The sequence below is a fragment of the Ambystoma mexicanum genome, chromosome 5p (assembly GCF_040938575.1).
Source record: "Ambystoma mexicanum isolate Mex_15411 chromosome 5p, UKY_AmexF1_1, whole genome shotgun sequence".
Classification (NCBI taxonomy): domain Eukaryota; kingdom Metazoa; phylum Chordata; class Amphibia; order Caudata; family Ambystomatidae; genus Ambystoma; species Ambystoma mexicanum.
This window is the reverse complement of record NC_090930.1, coordinates 1,065,963,142-1,065,978,075: the sequence shown is the minus strand read 5'-3', so window position 1 is coordinate 1,065,978,075 and position 14,934 is coordinate 1,065,963,142. Positions and strand designations below refer to the sequence as shown.

Genomic DNA, 14,934 nt, shown 5'->3' with positions numbered 1-14,934 from the left:
AAACATCCCACCCGAGTCACAATCTACGGTCTTCCCACACAAGCCGGTGCAGCCCGGTTTTAAGCTTGCCAGATTTGGTGGCACTGTCTTTCATGTCCAGGCTCCCTTACCCCTTAGCCTGGAACGACCTTCCACCAGTCCTGAAATCTCCCGCCTTCTGTCGTTAGTCCTGTCTCCGTTCTGTGTGCGCTCTGAGGCCCATGGGCAAGTGGTTCATTATAAATATTTTAATAAATAAATAACTTTAAGAAGGTAACAGAAATGTTACTGACATAGCCACCAAAGTGAAAGATAAGGTTCTTGAATGGACACACTGCTCTTTCCTCCTCAGTTGTACAGTTCTCTCACGTGGAAGGTGGCAATGTGTGAGGTTTATTTGATGAAGACCAATTCTCCTTCCACCAGCTCACTAAGTGCCCACGGTGGAGGCTCTTGAAGCTCAAGTAAATGGCCTGGCCAAACGGTGTTGCCTGAGCCTGAAGCAAGATATGAGGTGCCCGGATTGAGGCAGCCATCTTGTCTGATTACTGTTTTCATCTGTTGCAAAGCGCAGAGAAAGGCTGTCTGAGAAATGGCTGCCAGAAGGATTGTCAGATTAAGTTGCAGTGTCCCCCACTGGACTCCACAACATACTTCTGGTCAGTGCACAACTTCCTGTGGTTTTCAGTTGCGATTTTCTTCAACTTGTCAGCAATTTCTTTTGGAGTGATTAACGCTTTCCATGTCTTGAAGTTTTTCAGTAGCCACTTAGAAAAGACAACCGCTTTCACTGCCCCTTCTAGGAATCTCAAGGCTCAGGTGAAGTAGAAGTCGAAGAATGCTTTATTTTGGATCACAAACAAATCCATCAAACCTACGCAGCATACATCAATTAAAATAATCGTTAAAAATGCAATACCATAAAACAACCATAAATGAACTCTTAATAAAAGAAAACATTGACACGTCTAACCATTATGCAGAATGTTCCGGGCAGTGTTTACATAACAAATCTAGATCTCCATCTTCTACAAGACCATTCATTTAAAGGAATGGCCATCCATTTTGTTTTCTTGCTTTAAAAACTGCCTGAAACCTCTCAGAAGTTAAATAAAATGTGTTACAATTAGTTTTGCTATGAAGCATTGCTTACTTGTTCATGTGCTCCAGAACCCGTTCTATTGTATATCAACATCACCATTTAATGACACTGTCATCCCTTCCCTCCGACCCCCCACTTCCCCCCCGTCTTTGGTCCGTTTGAAAATCCCCTGAGAGCACAAATCAAACCAGCCCCTCTTGATGACGTATATGCCCTCTGGAGCTTAACACTTCCTGTGCCTGCTTACCCGTGCAAACCCGAAGGGGGCAGCCTCCACAACACTAAACAGTCTTTGAGAGTGTTGTTTCTCACTTATCTCCTCTCAGCACGTTGGCTTCAAGCAATTGGATCATTCTTTGCCTGATTTTCAAGGCCAGTCCTACAAATCTAGCTAATTTTCATAAGCACACAGACTTGTCAATCTCAATAAATGTTTCCACCTCTCCACGGTTTTTATGTTCTGTCTATCTTAGTAGAAAAATCATCCATGTTCTTCTTTTCCTACAACGAAGAAAAATATGGGCTCCACCTTCCGTTAGACGCACACACACAAGAAAGTGAAGACCCCCAAGGATGACAGATTTCATTGGGTGACGGTCCAATCGGAGCTTGGTTATAGGACATCTATGTATACACATTTAATAAATAAAGCTAATGAGGCTATGTATACTGTTTTATGTAACCATGACTATACATATATATGGGACCTTCGCACTAATGTAGATAACATGTAAACAAATAGAAGCTGTGCCGCAGTCACAAAAACAACGTGGAATGTGAGAAAGGATGCCATGAACTGGACCAGTAGCCAATGGCCATGCCAGTCCCTCATACAAGCCCTCTGAGTGCTAGTGGTTCCCTATATAAGCAGGTCTTGCATCCAGTAAAGTCAATACGGGGCTTAATCCCTGGAAGCTGAATGATCTATATAGTGTTCAGGTGGGGTGCTTCTGAATTCTCTCCCAGCAGGCAAAGCGCCTTTCCAGCCCCAAGTGAGGAAGGGGTCTTCTGGCACTGTGCTATATCATCCCAGCAACAGTAACCCGGCCAGAAAATGAAGCAATACAAATAACTAATTTTGCACTTAGTTTTTCCCTGAAAGTAAATTAAACAGTAACAATGAAGATAATTTAAACAAAGAAAGTACCCATCAGAAAGGTAGAACCATAGACTGGCTCGCTACCAACAACTGTAACATTACGTGCAAGGACCCCCAACCACTTATATGGACTGACCATTTCCTACCAGCATGGCTGACTAGAAACAAGCGCAACATTACCGTGGAAGCCATCATGCCACTGGTTCTACCCATCCTAAACACGATCCCTGACACATCAGACCTCAACCTACTAGTATATACCTACAATGACGCCATGACCAAAGCAATTGACACCGTTGCCCCACTAAAATTACGTAAAGGTAAACCCAGAGCCCATCTTAACTCTTGGTACACTCCTGAACTTAAAATATTAAGAAATAAGAAAACTACAATGGAAACCCTATGGAAAATGAATCCATCAGAGGAACACAAAACTAATCTCACAAACGCATCCTCCCTCTATAAAAAAGAAATAAACCGTACAAAAAGGAAGCCTACAATGTAAGAATAAACAATGCAAGTTCCAGCACTAAAGAACTTTTCACCATCTTGAAGGAGCTAGGAAAGCCCAATCCACCGACGGACACGTCTGTGAGAGACCAACTATGGTGCACGAGCATCCAAGATGCCCTTGCGAACAAAATCACTGGCCTGCAAACGAAAATTGAAAACAAAAGACTTCAACTTTCCAGTAGTAACCCCCCTACCCCTAGCTTACCCACCACCTCGAACACTAACCACGGCTTCACCTTCAAAAAGGTAACCATACTAGAAGTGCAAAAAATCATAACCTCCCTCAAACCGTCAAACTGCAAAGGGGACAGTTGCCCCACACAGATTATAAAAGATGCAGCAAGAGACCTCTCCCCATTCATCTCCAAGCCAATAAACCTATCACTCTCCACTAACTCAGTACCTAACAATTTGAAACAGTCATGGGTCCTCCCTCTTCTAAAAAAACAGACCCTGGACCAGCCATACCTACTAATTACAGGCCTATCACCACAGTTCCCTTCCTGTTAAAAATCCTTGACAGAGTTGCTTACCTGCAAATTCAGAATTACTTAGAGTCCAACCAACTACTTGGATTGCGTCAATCTGGCTTCTGACCGCAACATGGAACAGAAACTGCCCTTGTTGATCTCAAAAGTCAGATTGATGACATTAAAGATAAGGGTAAGGCGGCCATCCTACTTCTCCTAGATCTCTCAGCAGCCTTCGACCTGGTCGACCATAAAATACTCTGTAACCACCTCTCCTCTGCTGCCCATTTCTCCTCCTCTGCTGTCACATGGATACAATCCTTCTTGGCCAACAGAACCATGAGGGTCTTTTCCTCCGTGGCAGCAGCAGACCCTATCCCCATCACCTGTGGTGTCCCACAAGTCTCTTGTGTTTCCCCCACCCTATACAATATCTTTACAAAGCCTCTCTTTGATAAACTGGATCTGGGTGTCACCTACACAAACTACGTGGATGACACCCAGATACTCCTCAGCATCTCCGGCAATTACAATGATGATGTCACTAGGATCAATGAAATCTTCTCCGTCATTCAGGCCTGGATGGCCACACATGGCCTCTGCCTGAACGATGAGAAGACTGAACTGCTCCTTGTCGGTTCACCCAACAACTTACAAAAACTGAGCCCCGACTACTCCAATATCACCATCGATGGCAACACCATCCCTGTCGCCAAAAACACTCGGCTTTTATCTTGATGCCAATATCAACCTCACTAAACAAGTCAACTCGACCGCCTCAGCCACCGCCTATACAGGGAAACTAATTAGAGCCTGCAGACCCTTTCTTTCCACTAACAGCTGCCTCACGCTAGCTAGGGCTCTCATGCAATCTAAGCTAGACTATTGTAACAGCCTCTACCTGGGTGCCAACCAATCTATAATCAATAAACTCCAGGTTCTTCAAAACAATGCGCTACAAGCAGCATTAAACATTCCTAGGCAGGAGCATATCTCCGCCACCAGAATCACATGCAAATGGCTCTCCATTTAACAAAAAATTGATTTAAAGACTCTGCCTCACTTACAAAGCCCTAGCCCCTCCCTACCTTACTAACAAATTCACCATGAAACCGTCCATCAGAACCACGAGATCCTCCAACACTTTATGCCTCACAGTGCCTAGATTTATCTCTAAAAGAGCCGGAGGCTCAAGCTTTTCAGTCCTCGCCTCCCAACTCTGGAACATCCTGCCCCTGAACATCAAATCGTCCAATTCCTTCCAGTCTTTCAGGAAGCTTGCCATTGGGTGGCTACCGACAAAAAGTCAACCTTAAACTAGACCCAGCTATAATCTGTATATATTGTACATGCCTTAACTATGTCTTTATTGTATGCATTTACTACCATTGTCTGTATATACTGTATATAACCTTTGCTAATGTACCTCTGCTAATTACCATGTACTGTGCCTTGTAACCTGTCCTAAGCGCCCTTTTACTTCCGGGTCCGGAGCGCTATATAAATAAAATAAACAAACAAAGTAGAATTAAAATAAATTGATTATTTTACTTGTTTTTGCAAAAGCATAGATTGTTCCAATGTATGAATTTATTTGAAACTTGGTACCCATTCGATGGCATGTGTCTGTTTATATCCGTGAAGGGTGTTCTTTCAAAATGGGATAAACGCCTTATGGCCCCAAGCACCCTCTCAACCTCACGTGCCTTCCTCACATACTCCAAACCATAAAGCTTCTTGCTAGGTTTATTTATTTTGTTTTATTAATAAGTAAAGTTGTTTTTTTTTTTTGCTTAGTTATTTTCAGTTAAGGTTATTTTCTCTGCTTTGTTTCCAGTCTTTTTATTTTTATTTTTCCAGAGATATTTTAACCATGCACTATTACCTTACCCAGTGTGAGCTGTCGTTATAGAGACCCACACTTGTATGCTGACAGTTGACAGCGATATTTGTTAATCATTTTTCAGTCTCCGTTTAAACAACCCTAATCGTGATCACACAGTAACCTTTCGCCTGTCTTCGACCGTGTAACTCCTCGTGTCTGCTGTGAATGGGTCACTTTTTTACACTCGCCTAGTAAAAAAACTTTTTTCCATTAGCACTGCAGCAGGCGCACGTAATCGTAGTGCAATTTTGAGAGGGCCAGGCCCACGGAAAGTCAAAATGGGGCTTCGGAGATAGTGGAAAAAGGGATAGCGGTTACGCTGCGAAATCCTGACAGGTAGTCTGTTTTCGAAGAGTTAAACACGGAGAGCCTGATCTACACGTATTTTGCAATTGAAACACTCTTTGTAAAGCAGATCCGCAGTGGCCCGCCCCACATTGATTTGTACTTCATCCACTGGGGAGGAGAGGGTTGAGTGTGGGGGGGGATCTTTCTGCTTATAGTTTTCGGTTTCTTGAGCTTATGTTTGCCCTGCAGCCCTTTGTTTCGACCCAGGATTTCATGTGGGTCTTAAAGTTGTGCAATTTTACTCAGTGGTCACAGTGTGCGTGAGCAGTGCTCCGCTACTTTAAAAAAAAATAAAGTTTTTCTATCCCTATACTTTTATTTGAAAAAGCAACCGTTCTGGAATGTTTTAAAAAAAAGAAAGTGTAGGAAGCAATTGAAACTTGCCCTTCAGTGCACTGCACTGGACGTTCCCTTAAACAGCAAGCGCATGCGTTTGTGGGTGTGCACTAGCACCTTTGGGCTTATCTCAAGTGCAGAATAGAATTACCATCATAAATGATCTTGGACCCAAATAACCAGACAAACTCATAGAATATGGCAATGTACTACTTTATTGTCAGCTCAAATAAAGTAGGGAAATCTTGTGACCATATACAAATTGCAGCTCACACACTCTCCAGAGGCGTAGCCAGAATTTTCTAACAAGTGGGAGCTGAAGGTAATGTATTTGGGCCCACCACAGTAACATTAACATCTGTAAATGTCCACACAACACTGCTAAGTGGGCCTGTGAAGATTTTGGGTGGGCCTTGCCCGCTCAGGCCCTACCCTGTCTACACCTCTGTCACTCTCAATTACTTTTCCATTACACAAACGCTTTATACTTTGATGTACTTCAGCTATGACGTCATGCAGCAGGGCAAATAATAAAACCTATGGAGGGGAGGGACTGGATAGTGGAACACCCATACCTATGCTATGCATATGTGTTAATAACATCATTGGCTGCCCCTTATCTGTTAGGTATGCCACGAACTACCTCTAAATACGTATAATACAGATTATAGAGAAACAGTAGCAACGGATTGGCTTCTGCAACATTGTATAGCATGCTGCTGCATAGCCCCTTATGATTGGTTGGTATACTCTCCTAACCTTGGACATTTGGCAGCACGCAAGCATAACGAAACCCAGGTGCGGGGAACAACGTCAGGCCACTGCTCACTTTGGTCAATTAGCCTGCCATCTCTCATCAGTTAGACCATGAGCAAAGGCTTCTACTTTGTGGCTGACCTTGCTGACTGTTCTCTCCTCTGAACAGTCTGTTCTCTCCTCTGGGGCTTTTAAGGGAGTGTAGGTACATCGCTATCTTCAATTGGAGCTTAATGAATAGGGCTTGTTTTTGAGTCTTACACCACGTGTCGGTAGACCACAAATTTGTCCATTTCAAACTTTTATTTACTGCTATTTGATTTAATTATGCTGGGTGTTATTACTCCTTTTGACCTCTAGAGACTTGGTCGCTCCATGTTACATATGCTTTCTGCATCATTAATTGTTCAATACTTGACACTTGCAAATGTTTTCGCTTCTGCTTAATCCAAGGGAAATGTGTCCTTCGTTCATAGCTTATCCATGTTGTCTCCCTCTGTACCTTCCAATTATTTCTTGATGTGTCATTCTTAGTCTCAGCTAAACAGATATCCTTTGTTCCTTGCACGAAACAGTTTCTTCAGCGTCTTTCAGCTTTGCAGCCTGGGTTTGTCTCTGAGGTAGTTTTGACACGGTCCGACGTCCATCTATCCATCATGGCTGCTTTCCTCATGTTATAGTTTCGACTGCAGCAAGCTTATATATATGTCATCTACCTTGCTATTCTGGGTATATACATTTGCTTCTTCTCTTCTCATTTAACTCCTTAGTGTATATGATTTCTTCGTCTCTGCATACATGTTTCTCTTATTACTTCAGTTACATTATCATTCTTTAGTATTCGCCTATCGTTTCAGTGCTTGTTAGTGTCTTCTCTTCATGACGTCACTTTGCTATGGTCTGATTTCACTTACAGCTCTTCTGTGTCCAATGGCGTATGCGACATGCTACCACCACATCAGTGCGGGGATACATTCGATACGGTTGTGTGAGTGCATAATGTCTCTCATATCTTTGATGCGGTATTGGGATAATTACTGATTTCATGCACAGAGTCTTCTTGCTGTTCTTCCGGTATGACGGAGGTGAGGGGGCAGGCACTAGAAATGATGCCATATGCTTCTCTATATGGGTTTGTATTGTGTGTTGGAGGGGGCATGGTGATGGGGTTTTTTCGGGAGGTGGGGCACGCCAGCGGGGAACCTGCTTCATCTACTTCGGTTCATACACTTCAACCATTGATTTTACAAATGTGTTGTAAAATGGCTTAGCATCAAGGTCATCATATATGGGAGACTCTGATGTTTATCCCAAGTGTAGGTATTTCGTATTTGTCTCTTCACCTCCACATTGTTACAAAATTTATTTTAATTTCAGTTTGCGACATTTCGGTAGCAAGTGGAGCAAGGGCCCCTCAATCAGATTGTGGCGTTGCAGCTACTCCAATACCAATTGCTTTAAAGGGCACGGCGTACAGCAGCAGTCTCGTGGCGGAAGGTGGGAAGTGCAGGAAAACGTGTTTCCAGTTTCAGGGTGTATTTGGTGACGGAAGAGAAGCTTATTCAGGCAAATAACTTTTGGGGGAAAATATGCAGGTGTTTGGTGAATAACCTCAATTTTATTGCTTTTGGTGCTAATATTTCCATTTTTTAGACATGCGGCATGGAATCTGACAAAAAAGCTAATGGTCAGTTCCCATTTCTCTTGCCAGCTTCAACTACAGAACTAAATATGTCCACAGTGTGCCTTTGATGTATTTTGTAAGTATGTAAATACTTGGTGAGGCTCTCAATTTGAAAAATGTTACAATATCCTTCAATCCACGTGCCTAGTTTAATATTCCTAGTTGTCATCAATCCAGTCTTCCTCTTGTGTCAAGGTACAGTACCCTAGGACTGCCTCTGCTCTCTATTATTGAATACTCCTGTTCGAAATGACACCATGTTAATACATAAATACAAATGTACATGTCAAAACGTCACACCAAAATGTTTGCTTACCAGCATCACACTCCGGTCCCCAGTTTATTGACTGTCCCCCGAACCTGGGCAGATTAAAATACATGTCCTCATTGCATAGTCAGTCAAATACTGCAACATAGAGAGCGCAGTATGGACAATATCCTTGTTTCTGACTATGGTCTTGGAGTGGAGAGTAAACTCGTTATTTTTACTCGCCAATTCAAAGTAGCAAAGCTACATTTTCAGACAATACTGACGAGTTATTTATTTTGAAAATTAACTCTGTGGCGCGATTGGGAAACTTTGGCCCTTAGAATGAGGGTGAATACCTCAAGAAATGGCAGAAAAGGATTCTCACACATTTTACTGCACCCCCTTTCAATAAAGGTAGGTCTGATGTGGTAGAATGTCTGGGAATGCCCTTTCAATAAAGGTAGGTCTGATGTGGTAGAATGTCTGGGAATGCCAGGTTCGCATTTTTCAGTCCATTCTGCCTAAGCAGAGGCTCCTATCTGTCAAACCATGCATTGCTGTTGTAGGTTGTGGTGCATTTGAACCCGTGAACTCTGTCCAGCAGACCTTGTTATGTGTCCGTTTTCACAGTTGACAATTCACTGACCAGTCAATGTTAAAAATCAGATTCACTTTTATGGAGAACAAAAAGCCAGCAAAAAGGTTCTTATGAAACATAGCGTTCCTGATAGCTGCTGTGAACTGTATGCTTTGAAAATGGGACTACAGCGAGAGTAAGCCAATTTTATTGTCACTATAAACTGGTCTCTAGAGTCGTTGAAGCGGCAAATACCTGTTCTTTGTTTTTTTTCTTTTTGTGCCATCTATTTTTAAATGTTCCTTTTTTCCTTCACTTATTTCAGAATCTGCGGCAGCTGCTGGAGTATTGCCTCTGCGTAAGGAGATGATTCCTCATGAAGTCTCTGGATCCCCCACAGGACTCAAATGCAACTTCCTGTCCCTGAGACTGACGCCAGCGCTAGCCAGACAGTGAACGAGCGGTGGCGGGGCTGTGGCGGCTGAGAAGTAAACAATGAAATCCAACCACGAGAGGAGCAATGAATGCCTGCCACCCAAAAAGCGTGAGATTCCTGCCACCAGTCGGTCGACTGAAGAGAAGATAGTTGGCCCGACGAATGACAACCACAGGGCAGAGAGCTCAACATGGCGCCCTGGCACACCCAGCATCCAAGGTGGCATGGCTGGACGGCAGCATGGGACCGTAGTCACATCGCCAGAGGTTGGTTTACAGCAGGGTATAGGTTTACAGAAGTCGTCATCTACTGGCGTGGACTATTCCTCGCCTTGTGCTCCCAGGTCTGTCTTGGCAACAGCAGACTACCCTTCTACACTCTCCCACGCAGGGATACCAGTGACAGCCATGCAGTATGCTCAGTTGCAGCAGGCTTATCATTTTGTTAGCCCTCAGTACAGTGCACAGTATGCCGGGTTAATCCCCCCACAGCTGATTTCCCCAACATCCAGCTGTGCGACAGGTACTGTGGCCTCCACAGCTTCTGTGGCAAGCACTCCATCCCATCGCTCTCACCTGGAGGCTTATTCCACTTTACTGGCAAACATGAGCACGCAGAGTTCACTGGGGCACAAGGTTGAGCAGCATTTAGTCAGGACGTCAGGCTTAATTTCATCCTCAACTCCTCCACCCTCCCAGAGCAACCAATACATCCATATTTCCAACTCTCCCCATAGTGCAAGTAGAACCCTCTCTCCGCCAAGTGTCCCTGTCCATTTGCACCCTCATGCACCAGGAATTCCACACGCAGTCACACTGTGCCCGCCATCGCAAGTGGTGGTCCAGTACGCAGACTCTGGGGGGCATTTCGTCACGCGGGACAATGCAAAGAAGACCGAGAACTTCAGGTTGCAGGCTGCACAAGCAAAGGAGATTTTAAATGGAGAGCTAGAGAAGAACAGGCGATATGGAGCATCACCCTCTATGGACCACCATCTAAAATCCATCAATAACAAATCTACTTCCCAGCATTACGAGACCAGGCACGTGGTTGTCCATCCAAATCGTACAGAGTACAGTGTGCGAGATTCCTCAGGTGGCAGGACCTCCATGATGGTTGCACCGAACAGTAACACGCCTACAACCGAAATGGACGTCCATCAGACCACTAACAGAGGCGTGTCACCTTCAGCAGTCCGTAGCAAGGGAAACGTACATTTAGGAAAATCAGTCCATCGCTCATACGCATTATCTCCACAACAGACTTTGGGCCATGAGGGTGTGAAAGCTGTGGCCACCCTATCCCCTCACACGGTCATCCAGACCACTCACAGTGCAGCAGAGCAGCTTTCGGTTGGGCTGCCTGCTACTGCTTTCTATGCGGGTACACAGCAACCAGTGATCGGCTATTTCAGTAGCCATCAGCACATGTCTGCTTATCCTGGTGGACTGCCACCACACCTCGTAATACCAGGAACCCAGCCATTACTCATACCTGTGGGCAACGCAGACATGGAATCATCAGCACCTACTATAGTTACTTCATCTCCTCAGTTTGCAGCTGTGCCTCACACATTTGTCACTACGGCCATTCCCAAGAGAGAGAACTTCAGTGCTGAGTCACTACCCGCTCAACCAGCCTATCAGGCAGCAGTGGTACAGGCCCAGATCCACCTCCCTGTGGTACATTCTGTGGCATCTCCTACCGCAGCATCTCCTACACTGCCCCCTTACTTCATGAAGGGATCAATCATTCAGCTGGCCAACGGAGACCTGAAGAAAGTAGAAGACCTAAAGACAGAGGACTTCATACTTAGCGCGGAAATTAGCAACGAACTGAAAATTGACTCTAGCACCGTGGAGAGGATTGATGACAGCAATACTCCAGGCATTGCAGTGATACAATTTGCAGTCGGAGAGCATCGTGCACAGGTAATCATAAGGGTACTTAATAAAGATGAATGATCCAGTTGATATATATTTGTACATGTATAGTGTTTCATTACACATTTACCAGTTGTTTTGAAAACCCATAATTCATGAGCCTGACATCATTAGTTAAGATTTTGTTTTTACAAAAGGACACAAAACCACCTCACCTCATGTCATACGAAAGGTAAATAATGGGCAACCTGTGGAATATGTGTAAAGATGTACTAACCTTTCTGGAGCTTGTGAACCTGCTTAGATTCACATGCTTTGCATAATTCACCATTTAATGGTTGGCTTGGAGTATAACATTGGTTTTTGTGAAGTTGAAAAAATGGGTGTTGACGGGGTGTTCCTATCACACTATCCCTATTCTACGTGTACAGGTACCCATGATCCCTCAGGCATTGACATACTCAGATTTTATTCCGATATCGGTTGGCAGCAAGTTTTGTTTGCAGAGAAAATATTCGAAGCTATTGACATTGTGGTTGTCAACTTCAACTCCGAAGTGCAGTTGGACGAAAAGCCATCTTGACCCGACACAACCGTGACTCGATGCACGGTACAGCAGGGAGAGTGGGGAGGTTTCAACTTCTACATATTACAAATACTACAGGCCTAGAGAATGTCTTTACTATTGTCTTCCACGGATCACGCCAAAGACCAGTGCTGGGCGTGCTTTAAGTTTAAGCTGAAGACTCTTCATGAGCTCTGTCAGAAGCGTTGGAAATCTTATTCTATGCAGGCGGTGTCTGAAGTGGCAGGGTCCTACTTTGAAAACACCAGAACCCGAGATCAAGATTTTTGACAAAGGTTCGTAGTCGAAATCCAACGGTGTAACAAAGAGCAGCAAATCCACAGCTCCGTTCACTTTACCTCAGGGCAAATTTTGGAGAAGACCCCTGGTAATCGGGAGGCCGCAAAAAGCAATTAACAGAAATATAGACATGAACACAATGGTAAACAGGAGAAAACAGTGGAAGTCACAGAGAAGATGCTTTCCTCCACATTAAAACATGAATTAATAGCGGTCCCCAATGAGGAGTGGGAGGAGGGAGACAACATGGCTGACAAACAAGATGTCAACGCTGACATTTTAACATCGACCGCGAAACAGGGTACTACACGTTCTGAAAAAATGCCTCAACATCCGAAGGAGTGGTCAATGCGGGAGTTCATAGAAACAATGATAAAGAGGTTTTCTTTTATGGTGAAACATATAACTTCACACAAGACGTAGAAAAGCCATTCACATAGTGATGCACCAGAAAAGGTATACAGTTCTTTACGAGGATATGCAGCAAGATACATTAACAAACCAGAAATTCTTAGATGTCACCAGTGACACAGGTCCATATCTGGATTGCTAGTACATTGACACAGAGGAATACCTAATGCCTTCACCAGATGAAGTCGACCCACCAATCACCTCATTACCAATGGAAGATAATTTAGTGACAAACATACACACAGTGGCAGAGGACAAAAGCCCGCCCAGGAGATATTAATATACCCTATGATGACGCGCTTTCAAAACTGTCATCCAGTGACCCCCCTAAAAACACACAAAAATGTGAGGCTGGTTCCACCACACGCATGCTCAGGGAAGGTCTTCAAGGACATCTGCAATTGTATTCGCTCTCCCCTCTTGCTTGTCCACTCTTTTTTGACTGCTTACTCTCTGTTCTCTCCTCCTCTCCCTTTCTTCCTTTTCCTATCTCCTCCCCTCCTCCCCTTACTTTCTTCTATGCACTTACTGTATCAGAATTGTCCCTGGACCTAGTATGATAGCAACCTCGTCTGTCTTCTCCCCCTCCCTTTACTTGTTCCCCCCAGCACTATCTGAAATGTCGTCAGGCCTAGTACGATAGTTGCTTGTTTTTTTCCTCCCCTCCCTTTCTGCACCGCTCTCCCTCACCTTTTGTTTTTCTCCGGCTCTACCAGAAATGTCGTCAGGCCTAGTACGGTAGTTGCTTGTCTTTTTCCATTTCCTTCCCACTCTCCCCCTCAACCCCCTCCTTATCTATGTCTTAGCTCTTGCACTATCTGAAATGTCAGGCCGAGTACGATAGTTAATTTCTTATCCTTACTGTTCATGGCCTGTAACAATGTCATTGTATTTTCCCTTGTTCCCTCCCTTTCCTTGAAGCACTTTGAAACACTGTGTAGAGGCGCTAAATAAATAAAATATCATATCATAATAATAATGTTTTTTCATTTAGCGATTTAATCAAATGCGCTTTACATAAGACATATTCACATACATTACCATTATTACCCAATCGAAATTGGTACTCATTTATCAACCTCGGAAAGATGAAAGGCTGAGTTGGCCTTGCCGGGATTTCAACCTGCTACCTGCAGATCAAACATAGATCACGGCAGCAAGCGCTTAAACTGCTGAGCCATCTTACAGTACTCAGACCTTCTACAGAGGGCAGCTGAGTGTTTTGGCATATTTGCGAGCCTCCAGATGAGGATGCAGATTTTCTAGAAGGTCACACCTACTAGCAGCTATTAAATAGAGGACACACCCTCTCTAGCCAAGCCAGTCTCCACTAAGGTGGTAAATCCCAGAGTGGAGAAAAAATATAAACCTGCAAACACTGACCCCATGTACATTAGAGAGTATCTGGTCCGGGATTCTTTAGTGGTCTTTACGGTCTTTACGGTTAAAGAAGGGCCAACGCATTGATGTCTACCATGGAGTACCCTAAGGATAGGGAAAGTAGACGCATATATGTTCTCGGCAGAAAACCAGCTACCTTGGCAGCATGCAATGTTAGAATTGTCCAGATAAAGCAGGGCACAGCCAGATGACATAGAGAAACTAGAGGAACCTATCCCTAACACGTTCCCGGCTACCTTCAGGAGAATTGTAGCAGAGAGGAAGACAACAGCCAATACCATTATTCAAAAATACACTTGACGGAGCAGAAACAGCTGGGAGACAGGTTGCAGGAGCACACATCATAAAGCATAGTACATGGCTAAAAGCCTCACGGTTCAAGTCAGTAGCACAGGCAACCCTGCTGGACAGACCTACCGAGGAGATGGCACTGTTCGGTAAAGCGGAAGATGAAATGCTGGAGATAACCAAGAAAGGCCACAAAACCCTAAAAGCACTAGGCTGGATGTCAAGGATATCTTTCCAGACTAGACGAGCACTGTCCAATCAGCGCTCCTTTTATACAAACACATACACTCAACCAACAGCCCATTCACACCAGTCACAGGGTAGCAACTGGTATGATGGAAATCAGCGACAGCAGCCCTTCTCTTCCGCCTCAAGTCTACATCATAGGGGAAAGGATAGGGGAAGAGGGCAAACCACCAGAGGGGTGTTCTCTGCCACAAAACAATGACTCCAGCATCCAGGTTACCTCCCATGTCACCCCAGTTGGGGGTTGCATTACATAATTCACCCACGAATGGGAGGGGATAACATTAGACCAGTGGGTGTTGGACATGGTCTCAAAGGGTTACTGTATAGGGTTGGTAGGATGTCCTCACAATCTACCTCCGTGCAACAAAGCATTACCCAAAATCAACAAGAGGTTTTACAACA

The 14,934-nt window shown here is 44.3% G+C and overlaps 1 protein-coding gene across 2 annotated transcripts in view; it reads left to right on the top strand.

Annotated features, from left to right (window-relative positions):
- The window catches only part of ATXN1 (ataxin 1), a 1,517,977-nt gene that overhangs the window by 1,443,813 nt on the left and 59,230 nt on the right, over positions 1-14,934 (top strand). For both annotated transcript variants that reach the window (XM_069613567.1, XM_069613566.1), the window contains exon 8: positions 9,325-11,366. In XM_069613567.1, the coding sequence (XP_069469668.1) occupies positions 9,495-11,366 (1,872 nt within the window). In that variant the 5' untranslated portion in view covers positions 9,325-9,494. The remainder of the gene's footprint in view (positions 1-9,324; positions 11,367-14,934) is intronic.